Source organism: Alligator sinensis, unplaced genomic scaffold, assembly GCF_000455745.1.
Source record: "Alligator sinensis unplaced genomic scaffold, ASM45574v1 scaffold94_1, whole genome shotgun sequence".
NCBI classification, from domain to species: domain Eukaryota; kingdom Metazoa; phylum Chordata; order Crocodylia; family Alligatoridae; genus Alligator; species Alligator sinensis.
The window spans coordinates 1,852,008-1,873,896 of record NW_005842073.1 but is presented as its reverse complement, the minus strand read 5'-3'; the positions used below and the strand labels follow the sequence as shown (position 1 = coordinate 1,873,896).

General features: G+C 43.1%; 1 protein-coding gene across 1 annotated transcript in view; it reads right to left on the bottom strand.

Moving 5' to 3' along the window:
• Positions 1–21,889, bottom strand: part of GRID1 (glutamate ionotropic receptor delta type subunit 1) — an 852,065-nt gene that overhangs the window by 231,928 nt on the left and 598,248 nt on the right. The window contains exon 5 of the mRNA XM_014519976.2: positions 3,120–3,293. Coding sequence (XP_014375462.1) covers positions 3,120–3,293 — 174 coding nt within the window. The remainder of the gene's footprint in view (positions 1–3,119; positions 3,294–21,889) is intronic.

Below are 21,889 nucleotides of genomic sequence, written 5' to 3'. Positions count from 1 at the left end.
GAGTCTGCTGCTTTCTGAGTGTCACCAAAATGAACCTGGTATTAGTGTGTGAGATGTTACTATATGGACCCCATGCTGTCGCTGCCCCACAATCCCCAGCCACCCAACCCACTCCCAGACAACATTCCCTGCCCACCTGTGGCCCCATCCCATCCACTTGGCTGCGTGCGCCCTGCATGCAGGGGTCCTGGGCAGCATTCCCTCTAAGCTGTGTGGTGTGCACAGGTGCATAGGCACGCCTAGCAGCGTAGCATGAGTGCACCTGCATGGCCACACACACTGCACAGCTTAGAGGGAATGCTGATCCTGAGCTGGTATTCATGGAGATCCCACCCACCTTCCTACTTCATCTGTCACCCCCAGTGGTGGGTGTTTGGTTTCTCCAAGGCTATCGTTACTACACTGATCATATGCAATTTTTAAGATGAAGCTGCAAAAGATTGCTCAGAATCTTTAGAAGCTTAAAGGTTGCATAAAATGATAAAGGGAGTGGATGATTTGGGCAGGGTGGATAACAAGGCATGGGGCCTTTCACCTCTCCATGATAGTTTACTCCTTCATAAATCTCCAGCAACTGTGGACCTTTCTAGTTTCCAAATCAACTTCCTAGAGGTTCATAATCCATACCAGATGACAGAAATATCACAAGACATCATTTGTTTATTGACCATTTGGGCAAAGAAGATGAGGAATCATTTGCATGAATATTACTTCATTCAAAACAATGGTTTCTAAGGTAGAACATGAGACACACTGGAAGGTAAGATGATATTTTTTAGGATATCCTATTAATGGAGCATGCAATTACCAATCGGTCTGCTTTCCTTTACAATCTGAAAATAAGCGTTTGCAATTTCCTGAGGTCCTGCTTTCTTCCTTTTCAAGGATGATCACACCCATATGTTTCACTAATTTGTGGGATTTATGTGAGTAGTTTGCCTGCATGCTAATAAGAACACATCAATATTTTGCATATTACAAAGTATCATACTAGGCTAACTTGCTATGTTAAAACTAAGACAAAATTTCTGGGGAGGATATCCTGCGTACTTACAGACCATTTAACTACATAAAATCGAGGTCTTGTTGGCATTTTATCCCTTGAGAGAACATTTAGCAGATACTTGTAGAATCCATTTTAGCAATTTGTTTATTCTGTTTAGCTTATTTGATTTTAAGGCATTACTTCTAGTACTTGGGCTCAAAAATCTCAGCAATTTTTCCTTGCTTATATCTGATATGAAAAATCCATCTTTCCAGGTGTCTTAACAAAGAAAGAAAGACTTTTCAAGGTTACTTTTATTATTTAAAACATATATTCTGAAAGAAGCCCAGTACTCATGGGCTGCCCTTCAGAAAGAAATACTGTGCCTGCATAATAAAAAAATAGGTTATCTTCCAAGTGATTATATATTGAATTTGGGAAAAATTATGAAAAATCTTGACAGGATCCTTCTAATTAAAAAGAAATACTGAGGCAGTAAAAGGTGAATAGAAAACCCAATTCAAATTCTTTAAAAGAGTACTACTACAGGCTTTTAAAAAATGTGCTTGCAACCTACAAAGCTATGATGCAGCTCTGTTTCTATAAAATATGTGACTATACAATGCACAATATTGCATGGAATTATAGAGTGTACATTTTACGCACTGGGACAGTCTCTTGTTTTTAATAACACCTGTACAGAACTGCATTGGCTAGATACTGCTGGGACACTAGGTTTTGAATCAGGTTTTGAATGAGTGTGGACTATGAAATCTCTTTCAATATAATGGTTTTCTTTTGTCCACCCCAAACGTTATGGTGCCCAGGCTGGAGCATTGTGAGGACAGTTTATCTGGCTACTACTTCCATTTCCACTGGATTGTTAACCAAAATAGATATTCACTTTTATCAGAATCTTTTACAGGATGAGGGATCAGATATTTAAAAGTATCTAAGCAATTTAAAAAGACAAGTACCACTTAAAGTCTCAAACTCCTTTGAACACCCAACCCTAAATTTGTTTTACAACTTCATTCACTATATGGTTGTTTGTTTGTTGCATCTTATTTTGAGATATTTTGGTACCTAGGACATACACTTTGCTAATAAGGCTAAATACAAAAAGCCTGAGGCTGAATCAGTTTAATCTTCACAGGTTAGTTTAAGCTGTGTAGATGGAAGTGATAAGTAAGTGGACAGACATTCATGTTTGCTTCCACAAATGTAGCCGCATACCTGCAGTAGCCCAGGCAAGAAGCCAGATGGTGCTAGAGCCTGCCTCCTTGCTGTGCTGGAGCAGACAGCTTGAATCTAGAGGGTATCTGGGACAGAAGTTCAATAAACTGATTTAACCTAAATCAGTTAAGTCTGACCCAATTTCCATCCAGGTTTATTTTAAGCCACTTTTGGAGATTTTGAAAATGGTTTATGTCCACTGAACTTCTGTTGTGTTACAAATTTGAACTGGTTTCCAATCACTTCTATCAGTTTATGTACAATTTCTGTTCCTAAGCCTAAGAGATTTCTTCCAAAATGGATCAAAGTATTCATTTTAATAAGAGAGATACTTGACTAGAATCTGAAACTAATGCCCAGTAGTGTACATCTTGTAGGTTAGACAGACATCTTCTAGACTCCTGAAATGGGATAGATTGAACCTGTCATATGGATTCAATTCAGTCACCTTAATGTGAAAGCTCTGCATCACAATGCCAGTGACTGAACACTGCAGCCTTCACAAATTAATCCTTTCACACAAAACAGCTAATAGGCATAAAGTGAGGATATAGGCAACATTGAAGTTGCATAACAACAATTTTTATTTTAATCTTATATTCCTGGTGGAATGAAATACCCCAAGTCAACTAAGAGATCATATAATTGCCCAATATTACTTTATGCATAAAATAACAGATCTAAAGCTTTCAGTCCCAGGAAATGAAAGAAACCAGGTAATTAAGGTTACTCTGGAACTATGCCATTCAAAGCAACATACAGAGACTTAACTGAATTCATTACAATTCTTCCTGTCCTTGGCTCTGTAAAGGATCACATTTATAGACAATCTATCTTATATTGTGCTTCCAAGGAACATTGAGTCATGGGGTATCCTGCTCAGCAACATGCCACTGACCTGCAGCATCTGCAGATAGCCTTCTTGTGGATCACATAGCAATGAAGATATTCGATGATTATTTCTCATGCATCTCTGATTGTTGTCCCTTGACAGAGGAAAGATTTGCCGGATAACTGTCATCCTCCCAAGAGCACTGTGTACCAATTCTAATATTTCATTATCGTTGATTTCCTGTGAAGAAAAACACAGTTTTTACAGGAAGGAAGGAAGGAAGGAAACAAAACTTCATATTTCCTGGATTCCAGGAAAATTCTTGATTCAAATTTCTAAATGAGAAACAATTTTTGGAATATTTTATATATATTAGGTCCAGTACAGATGGTCTTACCATGTTAATGGTAAAGGTTTTTCTGCATCATTTGTTAGTACAGGCGACCCTCGCCATTCGTGGGGGATACATTTTCATAACCCCCATGAATGGCAAAATCCGCTTATAAGGCACTGCGTTCATGAACACAGGGGGGGGGGGGGGGGGGGGGGGGGCAGGAACATGGCACCAGCAGCTCTGGCAGAAGCACAGTGGCATTGGTGGGAGCCAGGACGCAGCAAGTGTGGAACTCCCGAGGAGCTCTGGTAAGTGTTTAAAGTTTAGTTAAAATGCAGGTTCAGCATTTGTGAATATTTTAAACTGGCAATGCCGAACCTGCAACTAACGAGGGTTTCCTGTACTCCATTTTACACAGCACTTTTTATGTTCAAACTACCCTGGTATGTTTTATATGTTAATTAGGTAATTTCCATGAATGTCTGGGTAGCTTTGTTAACTAAGAGGTAACAAAAGACTACAGCAAAAGTTTATTGAAAGCCCACAGAGCAAGTCAGTTAATTATCACTGGGGCTCTGAATTAAAGAAGCACATATCCTTTTTGTGCACCTCATGTCATCCCAATTCAGCCTGCAACTAAACAGCTGTTATGGTAATCTTGACCTGTGTGAAACTCATAAGAAAGCCTCATCCTTGCAAGATTTGTAGCCACAATTCTGCAGTCTACATGATATGGACAGTTCTGATAAGTCTCTGAAATATTTTAGGGTATATCTAGGTTATTACAAAGGAGTCATGACTAGTTGGGACCTTGCTAATATGATCATAAACTTTCCTCCAGGGTAGATATACCTCAAACTAGGTATTCCAGGTTGGTTTCCCCAAAATATAACAACTTATACTGGGATAAAAAGTAGTAACCTTCAACCTCTTTACCTAATATTTTGGGCATGCATCTGAACTGACACCAAACCTGTGAAAGTTTATCATGAGCACTACAATTCTATAGACATGTAAAAGTGCCTTTTTGCTTCTAACAGTTACTCTGATTCAGCTAAGGATACTAAAATTTATTTTTGTGAAGAAAGGGAAAATAAGATTTTCAACTGACATCAGATGTTAAAAATTGAATGCCTAAAATTGAGTTTTCAGAGCCACTTTTGTTGAATTTCCTCAGTGCCAATTTTCAGAAGTGCTGAGTGGCCACCAACTCCTCTTCAATTCCCAAGATGAATTCTTGTCTGCTTTAAAACCTAGCATGAAGATCCTCTGGGTGCCCAGCCCTCTCAGAAGTTAAGCCATTTTTTTTTTAGATTTCTAGATATGGATTTGGGAGCCAATTTTGCTTGAACATTCTTGAGTTTTCATTCAACAATTTATCACACACAAAAACATTTAAAATTTAGCAGAAAAAATAAAAAATACAAACTAAAAAGAAGGAAGGAAATCTGAAGGAAAAAGAGTAGGAAGAAGTAGACATCATGAAGAAGAAAAATCTAAAATAATTATTTTTAGGTGGCTACAATTTGACAATGTATTAAATGTGGAGACTGTATAATGGCAATTCTGTTTCATAAGGTCATAGACACATTGTGAGCTAAAGGCATTTGATTGCTCAATGTGTTTGCCATTTTGAATTGCTAGGAATACCCTGAGTGTTATTTTATCTGTAACATAAAGGATAACTAATAATACATGGTGCTGTATTTTTACTGTTCTCATGGCACTTGGCAAAACAGTAGAAAAAATAGAGATGAAAGAATGAATTAACACCCGCAGTACTGCCTATTTAGGGAGTGACTCCCAAAGGAACCCTTGCAGCCTGCATAGTTTTGTGTTATAATGCTGAACCTGCATATTTGTACCACAGATTTCAGAATTTACATTAACAGTAAGTTAACCATTGTGTTGTATCCAAATCAACATAAATATAGCATTCACTTATTTGTTTTGGAGTTAGTACACAGTGTGAAGTAAGTGTGTGTGTGTGTGTGTGTGTGTGTGTGTGTGTGTGTGTGTGTGTGTGCGTGCACGCGCATGTGCGTGTGTACGCACGCGCACATATATGTTGGAATTACATAAGTTAGGACAAGAGGAATAATATGATAAAGACACATGGGGTTGAGAAATAACTTGAGAAAATGAGAGGAATAAATGTATTTGCAGACACAAGTGTAACCACATAGAATAATTTGTGACAAAAAATGGCAATAACACAAGAGAACAGCAAACATTGACTGGTTCTTTTCCTAGTCTGGTTTTTCCTAAAAGTTCCAGACCAAATCTCCCATGCCTGAGCTTCTCCATTCTCTCTAATACTTAGAGATACTAGCACTGCCTCTATATTGTACCCGAGACTTACTGGAACTATACAATGTATATATTTCTCATCAAAAATATTTTTTCTTAGGAAGTAAATTAGTTTAAGAATCAAAATTAGCTCATCTCTGCAATTGCAAGAGAAACAGTTTGTTCCTGTTGTCTGTGACTCACAAATGACAAGACGTAATACTCCTGATTGCCTTCCTTCAGGTGTCTCATTCTGGAGGAAGCCCCTGTAGAACCCCACAGACAGAGTCTGTCTGAAGCAGCACATCCCCTAGATACTTTGCCCCTACCATCCCTGTAGCTAGTCCAATCCAACAAACTGTCTCCCCTAAGCAGTAGTTAAGCCATTCATGAGCCCCTTGCAGAGTGGAGCTTGCAAGAAATTTTATTCTGCTATGTTTATACCTTCCTATTAATTGGGGCTTGTGGCTTGCATTCCATCAGCAGAAGTGCATCTGGTCCAATATATTACCACTAACAAAAATAAATATTTTGTTTTCATGCCCTTTTCTCTCTCAAGCCATGAGTGAAATGGCCATGGGGGTAGTATAATTACTTGTTAATGTTGACTAGGTTCAATAACTTAGGTTCAATTTAGGGCCTTTCTTCCAAATTCCATTTTAGGAATATGTATTTTTAACTTGTCAGAAGGTGAACCCTCTTTCTGTTAATGACAAGCCAACTAGTGCGGATAAAATAAATAGTTTAAACATAAATTATTTTCTTAGACATCAAACAAATGGCTTGTGAGGCCTGAAGAAAACTCAGGCAAAGCCCTGAAGCCTTGCACGGAAACTCCTCAGGGCTCCTGCAAGAACCAAAAGGCTTGCAAAGATCAAAGTACCAAAGACTTCTCAGAAAGCATGGCTCTGCACTCAAGCCCATCTTTTCTGAGGTGACCTGAAGACATCCAGAAAAAGACCTTTTGGCATCCTGCTCTGAGTGAAAATATGTAAGGGATACCTCTTAACTAACATTTCTTCCTCATCCTTATATGATAAGCCCCTCTGCAGATAAGTGGAAATGAGTTGCAACAAAAATAAAATTATTTAAATTATTTAAATATAACAATTTAAATCTTAAGACTTTTTAAATTAATCCCCCCCCCAGGGATAAAGTTTCCTTGGCTGTGCCACTTGATCAACAGACATCTAGGCCACATCCAGATGTGCATGGATGTTTGGGTCCCCAGGGACATCTAGTGGCGGCGCACCTTGCACCGCCACTAGCTGTCCCTGGGGAATGCCTGTGCCATGTGCACTCTGACACATGGCAAGTTCCACAGGTAGGGTAGGGAAGGCTGGGGCCAGCACTGGGCTGGCCCCAGCTGCCTTATCTGGGGCTGCAGCAGTGGCATACATGCTGCACAGAGCCTAGCTGGCAGCGGAGCATGGCTTCGTCTGGCCAGGCTCTGGTTTCTGGCCATACATGCAGCTGCTGCTGCTGCATGTCTCTCTCTGCTTTTTTCCTGGGTTTTTCAAAAAAAATTTCTGCTCTGCTCCCTTGCTGGCACCACATACCACATGGCTGCATTTGTCTGGATGCAGCCCAAAAGAGCAAGCTCTCATTCCAGACTGCTTGATTAGAGAAGCAAGTATATAGGAGAGTATATATACATATATAAAACTAAACTTCATATAAGTGGTTTGTGACTGACAGCAAAAAATATTGCTTGTGTGGTGGGGATGTGCAGACAATTTTTTTGGAGAATTCCTTTTGTATGTATTACAACTTGGCAGGGTAGTTTTACACCTTATAGACTAATCAAAGTAGATAAACAGCTCACAAAAGTTTTGCTATATATGTACGTGTGTGTGAGTGTAAGTGTGTGGGTATGTGTGTATGTGCATATAACCTACTTTGCTTGCCTCCTATCTGACTTCAGACAAATGCAGCTAACTGTCTCTCTCTTATTAGGCCTTTAAACCAACAGCCATCTGTATCAGCTTATGGATAATCCATTTGAAAGATGGAGACACTAAGGCACAGGAAAAATAATGGATTCCCCTAAGGTCATGAAACAAGTTAGTGGAAGAAGTCAGATGGAACCTCCAGATGCAAACTCTCTATATGATTCATCAAAAACTAAAAGACACTGCATGTCATCTGTCAAAAGACTTGCAGCTCCAGTTTCACAGCAGGTTAAATGGGAAATGCCATGCATAGCAACTTCATCTGCAAGCCAACCATGATAAATAAATAAAAAGAATCCCAGAAAATGACAAATAAAAATACGTACAAGTGCTTTTGTATCAATCAGGACCACAGTGTGTATTCAGAATTAGGCCTGAGGCTTGGAGCCAAGGGAGAAAAAAGCCATTTCATACTGATCCTATAATTAAGCCCAACTTTGGCACATTTTTTAAAAGTAATGTGCTTCCTTTTCTTCATGTAAAAGATACAAAAATCATTCTTCACATTGTAAAGCATACTGCTAAGCAAGGCACTTAATTTGGTCCTAGAGCTTTTTATATTGACGTAATCCAAATAACCAAACCAATATGAGAAAGCCCATTTCTAGGCTGTTCAAACACAAGGCAGTATGCAATGAATGGTAATATGAAAGTACTGGATTTGTGATGGCATAGTCCTGAAAGCCCTCTATACAAAACCAGGGGGTCAATCATTTTCAACTAATTTCCCAATAAATTATTAGTACAGCACCCTTACCAGGTACAGGAGGTTTTCTCTTTGTTACGAAGATACAGGTTTCCCTTGCCAACCACAGTTTTGCCAGCCATGGTTTTGAGTATCCACACTTAATATTCTACATACCATTTTGGCTACCACGGTATACAGTTTTGAGTAACCACAGTTTTCTGTGGCTGCGCATCAGCCCGCCACTAGCCATTTCAAATCACCCACACTCTTGCTAGCCACCCATGGCACTCCCATCTCCTCTCTCTCACACAGTCTCACACTGTGCTTCACGCCATTAACATCCAGTCACAGGTGCTACACATTTTTTTCCTGATTTCTTTGTGATTTTTGCATTTTGCCCTTAACCATGGCTTCTAAGCAGTTGAGTGGTAGAGGTGAGCAATTTGTGAAGAGGGCAAGAAAAGTGATGTCCTTGGAAACAAAATTTGAGTTGTTGGATCGTCTAGCACGTGGAGAGAGTATGGCGAATGTAGGGAGGCATTTTGGTGTAAACAAATACACTGTGAGAACCATTAAGAAAAGTGAGGCTACTATAAGGGTACAACAGTACCAGTGTACCAGTGTTGTGAGTGGTATGCCAGGAAGTGCTAAAGTTTCTTTAAAAGACACACTACTCAAATGTGAATCTTTTTTTAACCTATTAAGGTAAATAAAAAACATTTTTATACACTGTATATTCCTTTATTATTCATATTTAAGTCCCTAACCTCATTTTTCCCATAAGCCTTTTGTCTTACCAACCACGATTTTGCCAACCATAGGAACTTTCATAAACCTAACCCCCACAGTTGGTGAGGGAAACCTGTAAAGATAAAAGGCCATTTACCATTACTTTGTACCTTGTACAGTCATTTACAGGTAAGGTCTACTAATTCTCAAGTATTCATTCACTTATACACTCTCTAACTAAGGGTATGTACAAACATTACATTTAGATTGACCTAACTAGGGTTAGGTGGATCTAAATCCCTGATCACACAGATGTTCAGAAGGCTTAATTCATCCAAAAATAGTGTGCCCAATTTAACTTAGTGCACCTCAAAAGGTACACTCATTTAGATCAAGAAATGGTTAACATGATACAGGAAGGGGTTAATTCAATCTAGCTAATGCCTGCATGTGTTTGTAGCACAGCCCTGCAGCTGGGAAAGCCCTGTGGCAGGAGGCCACCTCTGTTTCTCCCCAAAAACTCTGCTCTGTGAAAATTTGGTTAGTATGGGCCCTGCAGATGGTATACACCTTACCCTATCTTTTTAGGTACCCTGAGTTGGATACATTTCTGAGGGAAGGAGGAAAACTGCTCCCTCTGCCTACGTGACTGGCATCACATACCTGGGTTGGGCTCTCTAGTTGGCTAGAGACTGCCAGTCTGCCCAGCAACCAGGGATGCATTTCAAATTGGTTGGCTGGCAACCAAAAGGTGCTGGCCTCCACTGGACCAGGTAAATGAAGTTATAAGGGCTATATAAGTTTAGGACTGCCCAGGAGGAGCAGCAGTAGTCATGATGAAAAATCAGAGAGAGAGAGAGAGAGAGAGAGAGAGAGAGAAGAGCTGGACCATCTGAAACTTGCTCTCTCTCTCAAAACTCATGATCAGTGAACTGCCTGCCTCCAGAGGGAATCTCCACCTGCTTCTGGATGATACTTGTGAGTAAGTGACCTGAGATCTAACTAGATATATAGCTTGCAGTAACTCAGATGCATGATCAAAGGCTAGTCCAGCCACCCTGTTTGCTCTATGGGATTTCTCTGATACTACTCAAATGTGTACCAACTCTACTCCTCGTAACCAATAAAGTTCTCCTTTGTACCTAGCATGGGAAACTTATTGGGAGTGGGTCTAGATTATGCCTTGGGGTCCCCTTGGTTCAGCTGACTAAGGGAAATCACTACTTATGCTTCTGACTGAGGGAAACACCCCAAGTTCTTGAAGTGAGTCAAGTACCCTTGAGGGCTACCAGGCCTGTATTTCCCAGGGGACACCATGCCAGAATCAAGCCCATCCCTGAGTGGTGGCAGCTCTACCCCCAGGCTAGAGGGTGTGGAAGGAAGGGGGCCAGGCCTGGAAGGGGGTCAGCCAGATGTGAGGCACCCCCAGGGAGGCACTCAGAGCCTGGAAGGTTGTCAGGCACAATGAGGTGGGTGGCTCAGTGCTGGAGCACCCCCTACTAGCCTGCCACAAGCCCACCTTTTTGTACCAGTCCTGGAGTAGTGTTAATCCTCCTCTGCAGACTTTGTCCAAAAAATTTTTAGCCCCCCCCAACCCTCCCCCCACCCTGGGCCAGACAATCCCTCCATCTGCAGACCCATCGACCCCCACTCACCTCCCGCTTGCCAACCCTGCCCCCTCCTCACCAGACAGGCATAGTGCTTGGCAGTCCTACCTCTTTTTTGTACCACGGGTATTTTTCTTTCTTATGTTTCTCTTCCATTTTATCTTACACAGAAAGATATGAAGGAGTAAGATGGGGATAAGAGGGACGTGTGTGTCATGCCTGGCCAAAGATGCTGAAAGCAAGTTTCAGTCTCTGTATATGCAAGTGCATATACATTTTAATTTGTATGTTCTTGATCAAGCTTTTTGTTGAATAAACACCCAGTTCAGCTTCAAAAATAAAATACTGGCCTTTTAAAATTATACTTGCAGTGAACATAGAAGATTAAATATAATGCCTAAAATTCAAGATGTGGTCATTCATGGCACTCATTGGTCTGCTTATTGATTTGTACACAAAAGGTTTCAATTAGTTTGTTTGGAATATCTAACCATTTTGCTCAAGGATATATTTAAATCTAGTTTAGTCGGTCTCAGCTCTCATAAAACAAATTGCAAAATGAGACAATTATGTTTCACATAAAAATCTCTATTTTCCTAAAGGTATCGACAGAAAATTATAAATGTTAATTACATTAATATTTTAAGGGACCAAAAGAGATTTCCAGAAAGTGCATCTCTGAGGAGCCTGGAGGATTAAATGGAATGGCATGGAGGACCATGAGTTTTATGGGTGCAAGATGTTGATTTATGTGGGATTTACCATAGGATCAATGCGCTTCGAACATGCCCTGTATGGCCTATGTACTTCTTAAAAAAGCAGTAGCCTGGACTGAGGTGGGGAAAAAACCCATAGAGTCATTAGCTTTAAGGAATATTCTTTATATCTAACAAATTCTTATGGAAACATTTATGAAGAAATCTGCAAAGTGAGGTGAAGTTAGTATATAATCTTCTGCAAAAAAAGGAGCTGATCATGATGGCAGTAAGCGAAGGTTTTCACCATTAAAAAGGAATTTACAGAATCACTTAATGCTGGCCTACCCCTGTTCCTACTGAAGCCATTGAGCATTTCCAGGAGCTGAATTAGGCAAATGAGAAGCAATGCCACTCCAGTTAATATTGTGCGGGCCGGGAGCAGTCCGAGGCCCTTTTTCGCGCGGCGGGCTGTGGCTAGCAGCCCGGACATGCTGGGTCAGGGAAGACAGGCGGCACGCTAGAATTAGGCACAGACGCTTAGTGGTTGATTTAAGATTATTTTACTTACACCGAAGATGGTCGCGATGCAGGCAGGAAAACTGGCTTGAGTTGCGGTTACAAAACAAAACAAAAAACTCGAACCTGCAGAACATGAGGGCACGTCGCAATGGGGTTTCGGCGATGGGAGCTGAACAAAAACCTCAGGAGTACGTCGCAATGGGGTTTCGGCAACGGGAAGAAAAAAAACTGCAGGACTCGAACCCTGGGTAGAGCTCTGGATTCACTCACACAAAGTTTGCTAGGCTCCGTGGAACTTTGCGCGCAGGGAAGGGTACGTTGAGGGATCAAGTGGCGACGGGGAGAAGCGAGAGGCTGATCAGACCCCTATAGCCTTCTTGAGATACACGCTGGGTCCGATAGGCTCCGCAGCGCCTAGAGATCTTCACAAGATGTGAAGTTCTCTTCCTCCTGATAGTCGTGGAGTCCTCCAACTTGGGCGGAAACCGCTCAAGCCTCTTATACGGCTAGCAAGTCAATCGTAGGAATAATTTAGAACTGGCCAATAGTGAGGCACGAATCTGAATACAAATGGCGGGAACTCCTTGCAACGTGCATTTCTCTGTTGCAACGAAGAAATGCACCCTGCAAAGAAAGGTACGAGTGGCGGGAAATAATTCAGCAGTGCCGAAGCGCGCACAAACAAAAATCACACCCTTGGGTTGTGACAAATATGAGTGTTTCCCAGGTGTATACATATTGCACAACTCAAATCCATGTTATATACCAAGAGAGAATTAAATATTATATGCAAAAAATGGGCCATATATACTAGTAATTTAAGAAATGGCATTAAACAAGGTTTCAATAGGTAAACAAATATAGTTTATGCACAAATGGACTGGTATAATATTAGAGAAATTCATAACCATTTACTTTTGCTCTGGCAAAAAAGTTCCTTGTTAACCCTGAAATAAACATGACAATCAGAAAATTCATTCTCTTTAACTTTTCCTCAAGTCTTTGTTATTTTAAAAAATAATCCCTACTATTTTTGGACAAGCCACAAAATGAGGTAAGTCTTATTAAAAAAATGTAAGCAGGACAGTAATTAAAAAAAAAAATCTTTCATGCACCTTTCAAAAAGAAATAGTAAAAAAAACCCCACAACAAAATAGTTGAAGTTATTTTTTTCCCCTTGGTGTCTGAGGCAATGGAGCCTCTATTGTGAACAGTAATTATTTTTTATAACCTCTTGCACTCCTGAGTCCATACAGTTAAATACACTGAAATTCCAGGTCATCACCTATCTTTAACTCAGTGATGCCATGCCAGTTTATACCAACTGAGGTATATACATATAACCATACAATATGGTTAGATCAAGACTTATGGCAGATTTCTTTTAAATTGAAAAAGAAAGAATGAACATTAATCTCTATGGGAACATGTTTTCTGAGCCATGAGTTTCCCAAGATTTCCTTTCAAGTACTGTACTGAGCAAAATGCTGCATATCATTCTCTAGTATCTGTGTGTATATAGGAGAAAGAAGAAGCAGCTTCATAGAAATTCATTTAACTTGATAATTTCCAACCTTTTCCTTCTGCTTTTCTAATTTTTTGAAAAAAATATTTTATAAAGGAAAATGATGTAAATTTCTAGAAGATGTGCCCAGCTGGTGAGTGAATAACCTAAATCACTTGAATTTCAAAGCAAGGGGAAAGATAACAATAGATGTATTGGTCATGTCTAACGTTGTAAAAGGTAGACACAATGCCACTGGCACAAATAATGCAGCCACAAGTTGGAAATGGAAAGCAAGAAAATCTAGACCAAGGCAGAGATTATAAAACACTTTCTCCTCCATCATAAAATGAATAGCCTTCAACTATCATAGGAAAAAAAGGACATAAGTGAAGTGGGTTACAAAATGGAGTAAATATGAGAGAGGGCTGAAGTTAGATCAGACTCCAATGGAAACTAGGAAGCAAAGAAGTTTGAATGGAACTAATGAAAATACTGGGAAACAAAATACTGGGAAATGTCATAAAAATAGCTCCCCTGTACAGGGTTTTGATGAATCAGAGAAGCTATATAAACTTTCAGTTTGGGGATCTTTCTTCCAACCAAATTAACTGTCCAAACCCTTGAAAGTTAGATGATAGCAGTAGTATCACCATTGTGTGCTAGCATTAACAATCCAAATAGGAAGAAACAACATTTAAGGATGATGTCTTCTTCTAGATTATTTTACTGTGTTCCAGTAACATGGCTATCCAGATATTCTAGTCAGTATACATACAATTTGTTACTTTATAGTATTTTTTTTGAAGAAGGTATTGCTATTCTCCTATTTTTCCTTTATTCTTTAAACATTTTCTTAGCATGATTGCAGGCAATAGAAAGCACATCCTGTCTCTTTTTTTCTTGTCAAATGTCAGACTAACTTTGAATCAGTGCTTTGGAACTACAGTTGCTATAGCATAACTCTTTGCTTACTACTTTCATACCAGTTTAACCAGTGCTTATAATTTACAAAAATTCTCTCTACCAAAATCTCCAATTTATGGATTAAACAGAGCAAATTCCCAAGACCTGTCCTCTGCCATATTTCAGATTTTATTACTGAAAAACGAGTATTTAAATGTCTGATTTACATTTAACACCTTAAACATTAAAAATAGAATAAATAATTCATGCTTAAAAATACAGTCAAAATGGTCAAGTTAGTACAACCAGATGAGGCTGGTTAAGAGATACTAACAAGAAAAAAGCTTTATTTGCCAGGAGAATCAATCCACGCCAACCTGTCTGTCAACCACCTTACTGTTTTCACTTGAGTCCTTAAAATGTTTTCTTAACACTGTTCAACAGAACAACCACTCCATTTCTGACCTCACAGACCTTGTACTCAATGTACAAAGTATTTTCAGAACATGGTCCTGGGAACAAAAAGCTGTAACCATACTGGACATTAAAAACCAAGGTCTAAACACAGACAACGGCTTTATCAAAATTTACAGTTTACCTGCTCTTTGCCAATCTCTCTATATTCCACAGGCAATAACAACATGATTTGAATAATCTTGATATTTTACATAATTGGATTATCTACTTCAACAGCCCTTTACCTGTTTGAAGTTACTTCTGATAACTGATCTTTGCTCTACATTTTAAACTTCCCACTTCTTTAATTGACTATTTTTATTTGCATAATGGGTTTAAACAAAAATGTTTTTGTCTAGTAATTATCTTAGGTTGTACCTGCTTCTTTCCAGGACTTGACTAAAGGCACCCTGTTCCAAAATCTTGTCCAATAGCTCCCTCAAATATATAATTGTTCCTATAAAACTAATTCTATTTATCTAGCTTGGGTAGTTCCATCAAACACTGCATTTTGCATTATAGACATAAGCATTCTCTCTGTGGAGTCTCTAAGTCAGGGATCACAACTGTGGAAGCAGGCCCTTGACATAGGTAGCGGCAGGGTAATAGGGAAGCTGGGTGGTGGCTGGGTATGCATGTTTGAGCAGGAAAACTGTCTGCCACATATGGACATGCTTGCCTTACAGCCAAGCAGTGTGACTGCAGCAAGTTTGCGCATGACAAATAGGAGTTGTTTACTGCACTGTATAAAAGAGTCCACCTGGCTGTGTCCAGGCAGAAATCCCCTTGCGATTTCTCCATAGCACTATGTATTAAAGTCTGTTCCATCAGGTCTCCGGCATCCGTCTTGATTTCTCCATCAGTCTTGGTGTCAGCAGTGGGATTCCACACGTGAGTTCACCGACCCCAGGGGGCTCTGGGTAACCAGCCCTGACCTCTGCCTGTCCCGGTTCTTTTGGCCTCACTGCTGGGATCTCCAGACCCACGACGGATGCAGGACACCTGGTTGGATCAGACTTCTGGTGAGTACCCTTTGCGTACTCTTCCCAATTATAGGCGGGTCGACCTCAAAAAGTGACTACCCTAGCAGGAGTCCTGCGGCCTTTATGTGTAATACATATGGCCGTGATAGTTGTAGGTACCTAGGGAAATGGAATTTGTACTCCGATCGGCAGTTCCCCACCATGGGAACATTTGATATGGGCATCCTGAGGAACCTCCGGTTCTTCCTGGAAGATAAGCATCCGCGGCAAATGGATGCCTGGTATCTGTGAGATGATGAAGCGGAGAAAAGAAAACTCCATTCTCAGATTGCCTCCGACAAGGCTAACACTGAGAAGCTGACAGAGCAGCTGTCTCAGATGAAAGCCTCTGTCCCTACCCCATCTGCCAGTGCCCCACCATCCGGCAGCCCCCTTTACCCTCAAATCCCCAAGTGTCCGGAGCCCCCGTCTGACCTTCTGGACTCTTGGGTTCCTCCCTTGTTATCGCCACCCCCTCCCGCTGGTCCCAACCAGAGGGCGGCGGCCGCAACCCCAGAAACCCCACTGGCCCTTCCGCCACCCGTTACCCCGGAAATCCCTGTTATTCTCCCTGACCCAACCAATCCGAATGGGGAGGTTGTCATCCATCTCACCCCAAAACAAAACAACACTTACCACATTGGCCGCATGGAGCCCGGTGTCACAGAGGATGATTTGGTAATGGTTTACATTCCTCAGGCATACCCAGAGGCTGTCCGCACAGTCAGCCTGAGCCCAGCACACATCACCCGCCCCCACCGACAGGGGCCAGTTCCCTTTCGACAGCTGCCCCGAAACCCTGTTCAACAGCTGCCCCTTCGGGAATATCCAAATCCTACTGGGGGCCAGCCCTTGCGGGTCCATGTCCCCTGGACCCCTGGGGATCTCTTAAATTGGCAGGATACCTTCCCAAAAATGCGAGAGGACCCTCTGGGCTTCAAATGCAAGTTGCAGACTGTCTGCTCCATTTGTAAGCCTACCTGGGTCGATATCAATCAGCTCCTTGATACAATCCTAAACCCAGACCAATGCCAGCAGTTAACCTCCGCTGCCACGTGGCCCCGCCAGGAGCCTCCAGATGATGCAACCCTGCAGGCAGCCATTACCAACCTTCTAGGGGCAATCAACACCATTTGCCCTTTTAAGCCGGACTGGGGAAAAGTAACCTCATGCGCCCAGAAACCAGAAGAACACCCTGCTGATTATCAGGCACGTCTTTTGGGAGCGTACAGGAAACATGCAGGGTGTGACAATCCTGAAGAGAATTATAAGGTTTCTCTCATCCAAGCCTTCATATTAGGACTCCAACCCTCGATTTCTAATTTGGTCCAGAATATGGTAGGGTGGCAGGAAAAGTCCCTGCCTGAACTATTACAGGCTGCCATACATTACCATGACAAGGAGTGCTCAGAGAAAGCGGCAAAGAAATCCAAATTGATGGCTTTGCAAACCAAACAACTTGAGCCCTGGCTGAAGACAGCTTCAGGGGCCCCCACCAGTAACCGGCGATCCAGGGACAAATCCAAGGACGAGTGCAGATATTACAAACAATTAGGTCACTGGAAAAATGATTGTCCGAAACGGCCTTAGCGAGCCGCCCCGAATGCTACAGGGGGACGCCCCTGTTTCTACCTCTCCTGTCTCTCTCACCCCTCTGTTGCCGCTTGATGGGGACTGCCCTCTCCAGCTTTCTGTTCACGGTGCCACCGCCTCTTTCCTGGTGGACACCAGAGCCACTCACTCTATGCTTTCTTGTAACCGCTCTGATGTGCCTCTTTCCTCTGAGGCTGTTACTGCAGTTGGAATTGGATCACAACCCGTTGTACACCCTGTTTCTAAAAAGCTCACTGTGCAAGTGGGACCTCTGACAACTCGTCACTCCTTTTTGGTCAGCCCCTGCAGTTCCGTGAAAGTCCTGGGCAGGGACTTGCTCTGTAAATTGAAAGCCACCATCTCTTCTTCGCCTGATGGGGTTTACCTACACTTGCCAGCTGACAATAGTCCAGCCTTGATGGCGGCGCTCTTGGCGGAGCCTGACCCAGGGTCTTCCTCGTTGCAACAGGAACTCCTTGACCAGATTCCCCAAGAATTGTGGACACAGGCCAATACTGATGTAGGCCTACTGGCCAGCGCCAGCCCTGTTCACCTCAAGGTTCTACCAGGCAAACCCCTGCCCAGGGTGACCCAGTATCCTCTTCCCCAGGAGGCGGAGGAGGGCATTGGACAGATCATCAAGGACCTCCAGAAACAAGGAGTCCTTGTCCCCTGTACCAGCCTATGTAACACCCCGATCCTCCCCGTGAAGAAGGCTGGTAAGTTTGATAATGAGGGGCGACAAGTATATCGGTTTGTGCAAGACCTCTGAGCTGTGAATGCTGTGATTGAACATGTATTCCCTGTTGTGCCTAACCCCGCTACTATCTTGTCCTCTATCCCTCTGGAAGCCACTCATTTCTCTGTTATTGATTTGTCTAATGCATTTTTTAGTATTCCCATCCATGCAGACTCTCAGTATTTACTAGCCTTTACATTCCAAGGGCAACAATGGACCTGGACCAGACTCCCACAAGGACTGACTGTCTCTCCTACTCTCTTCAGTCAATTGTTGAAAGCTGACCTAGATACCATTGAATTACCTGGGAAGTCTGTGTTAGTCCAGTTTGTTGATGATTTGCTTGTTTCCTCCCCTTTTGAGTCTGTTTGTATACAGGATACCCTCCACCTCTTGAAGGAGCTTGCCCGAAAGGGTCACCATGTCTCCTGTACTAAACTACAGTTCTGCCAGACCCGGGTAACATACTTGGGACATTATATCTCGCAAGGGGAACAGGCCCTGACCACAGACCGTGTCCGAACAGACTTGGACATCCCTAAGCCTGTCACCAAGCGGCAAATGCGAGGCTTCCTCGGTTCTGCAGGCTATTGTCACCAATGGATTCCTAATTTTGCCGAACTCTAAACCTCTGTCTGCGATGGTTACCAATTCTGCCCCCAAACCCCTATCTTGGGACAATGCCACCTCCCAAGCTTTTGACTTGCTCAAACAGGCATTGTCCCAAGCTTCCACCCTGGGGCTCCCCGACTACCAGAAACCGTTCTGACTATTCTGTCATGAATCAAATGGTTGTGCTGCTGGTGTCCTCACCCAACCCCAGGGTGGAGGCCACCACCCAGTTGCCTATTACAGTGCTGTGCTGGACCCGGTGGCGGCAGGGTACCCTCCATGTCTCCGAGCAGTGACAGCAACAGCACTTCTGGTTGAAAAATCGGCTGATATCATCTTGGGCCACCCCCTCACTGTTGCAGTACCCCACAGCGTCTTAGCCCTCCTTCAGCGTGGTAAGACTCAGCACATAACTTCTGCTCGCCTCACAAGGTATGAGAAAATCCTTATTGCAGCTGATAACATTATTCTGGTCCGCTGTGCTCCCCTTAACCCTGCTTCCTTTTTGCCTCTCTCCTCTGATGGGGAACCAAATTCCCTCCCCCATGATTGCCAAACTGCTGTGGACATTGTCCTTACCCCTCGCCCTGACCTTTTTGACTCTCCCCTTCCCAATCCCGATCTTGTATTGTTTGTTGATGGCTCTTCGTTTTGTCTTCTCTGGAGCCTAGCCTGCTGAACTTTATGCCCTCACTCGTGCTTGTCATCTTGCCTCTGGAATATCTGCTAACATCTATACTGATAGCAGATATGCCTTTGGCGTTTGCCATAACTTCGGCATGATTTGGGCTCAACGCGGATTTCTTACCTCTTCTGGCATGCCCGTTGCACATGGCCCTTTAATTTCAGCCTTACTCGATGCTCTCCTCTTGCCCTCTTCAATTGCTATCATTTGGTGTAAAGCTCACAACTCTTCCTCTGATTCTGTTTCCCTTGGCAATGCTGCTGCAGATGCAGCGGCCTGTCATGCAGCCCAACATGGACCCTGGGCTTCCTGGGCTTCCCAAGCTGTCCTCTCCCTGGAGCCTCACCACTCCTTTCCCCTTCCTGCCCTCCAGGCCGCGGCTTCGGACGCGGAACGGGACCTGTGGCTTTCAGCGGGATGTTCCTCTGATTCATCCTGCTGTTGGCGGCACCCGGATGGCCGCCCTGTAGCTCCTAAGTCTCTCTTGCCTCTTTTGGCAGGTGTGGCTCATGAGTTTGCACGCACTGCCAAAGCGGGGATCATGAAGAATATCCTGCGTTATTGGTTTGTCCCTGGGATTTCCACAGAGGCCCAGCGGGTAGTTGCACAATGCCCGACCTGCCAGTCCCACAACCCAGGCCTATCTGGGAAAGTCTGCCTGTGACACAGGACAGTGGGAACTGGGCCTTTTTCACACTCGCAAATTGATTTCATTGATATGCCGTCATCAGGGGGATTCAAACATGCTCTGGTCATGATTTGCATGTTCTCCGGATGGCTGGAAATTTTTCCTTGCAGGCGGGCAGATGCCACCACTGTGGCAAAGAAACTTCTTAATGAGGTCATTCCTAGGTTTGGGGTGCCTCTCAGTATTGAATCTGACCAAGGCACACACTTCACAGGAAGGGTTATGCAGGATGTCTGCAAAACCCTCCACATTCCCCAAAGATTCCACACGCCCTATCACCCACAAAGCAGTGGTAAGGTGGAGCGTATGAATGGTCAGATCAAGAACAGACTGGCTAAGGTGTGCCAGGAAACTGGCCTCTCCTGGCCACAAGCACTTCCTCTGGTTGCTCTGGAGATTCAGACCATTCCAGTCAGGAAGCACTCTCTCTCCCCTTTTGAGATCCTGATGGGGAGACCATACTACCCTGCAGTAATGCCAGCAGCCACTGACATCACGGGGCTGCATTTCTCCTTGGTAGCATACTGTAAAGGTCTTACTAATGCTTTCAGTACCATCCACTCCAGGGTCAAAGACACCCAGCCTGCGGCCCTGACGGGACCAGCACACGATTTCCAGCAGGGAGATTGGATCTATGCAAAGAGACACACACGGAAGAACTGCTTTGAACCCTGCTGGAAGGGACCGTACCAAGTCCTCCTCATGACAGATACTGCCATCAGAGTTGCAGAGATACCTTCGTGGGTCCACGCCTCTCATTGTAAAAAGGCACATCTGCCAATGAGGGAATCAATCCTGAACCCTCAGGCTCCAGAGTTCTGATCCACTGACTCCTGGGACTGCAAGCGAACCAGGGACACCAAAGTAAAGATACAACGGATTAAGGCGAGAAACTCTTGAAGATCACTCCCAAGAGCCGAGAGCCAGACTTGGGCTCATCCAAAGGAACCTAGGAGCTCAAGCAGCCTCTGGACCAGACCTTGAAACTCTAAGTTAGGAATTCACTCTGGACCAGCAAAGACCTCCACCTCCTTAAGATGCGGCTCTCTCTCTCTCTCTCCCCCTTTTAGCCCTCATCTCCTTGGGCTATTTAAGCATTGCAAAAGCGACAGAGGAATGGAACCTTCCACCCAACGATACCTTCATCTCCTTAGCTGAGTACTTCTGATCCTCCTATAATTGAGTAATTGTTGGTTTTGTTCAGTAGCTCCCCTTACGGTAGGTGCTGGCATTCCCCTGGTAGGGGTCAGTTGGGGTAAGCCTGAATTTTGTTAGTATTTCCAGAACCAAAATGTGACCAATTGCACAAATACCAATTGGAATGAAACATCATTTATGAGAGGATCCTGGAAGGCTTCTGATTATTCTTGGAATGATGCCTACAACCCTCCAGCCCTCATCTTGACCCATAGTACAGGGGGTTATCTGTGTTATAAGAAGAATGGCAGAGGGAAAAATATGGGTTCTAGCAGATGTAATCTTACTATATCGTGTTATAACAACGGTTCGCAGGATGGCCTGAATTTCCACTTTTCACACATTTGCAACATGAATGGCAGGATCCCCAGAAAGCCCCACCCCTTACTATATCTGTGGGAAAAGAGCCTATAAGTGGCTCCGTGTTAACTGGAAAGGCACCTGTTATGTTGGAATAGTTATGCCAGGAATCTGAATATGGCCCTGACTCAGTAATCGAGTCAGGAAGAGACAGGGTGTGGTCTCAAGACCTGCAGACCTTCCTTTCATAACTGACACTCAGGGCATATTCAGATCAAGCTTCCCCTGGTATGGAGCATTTAAGGCCATGCATGGGGT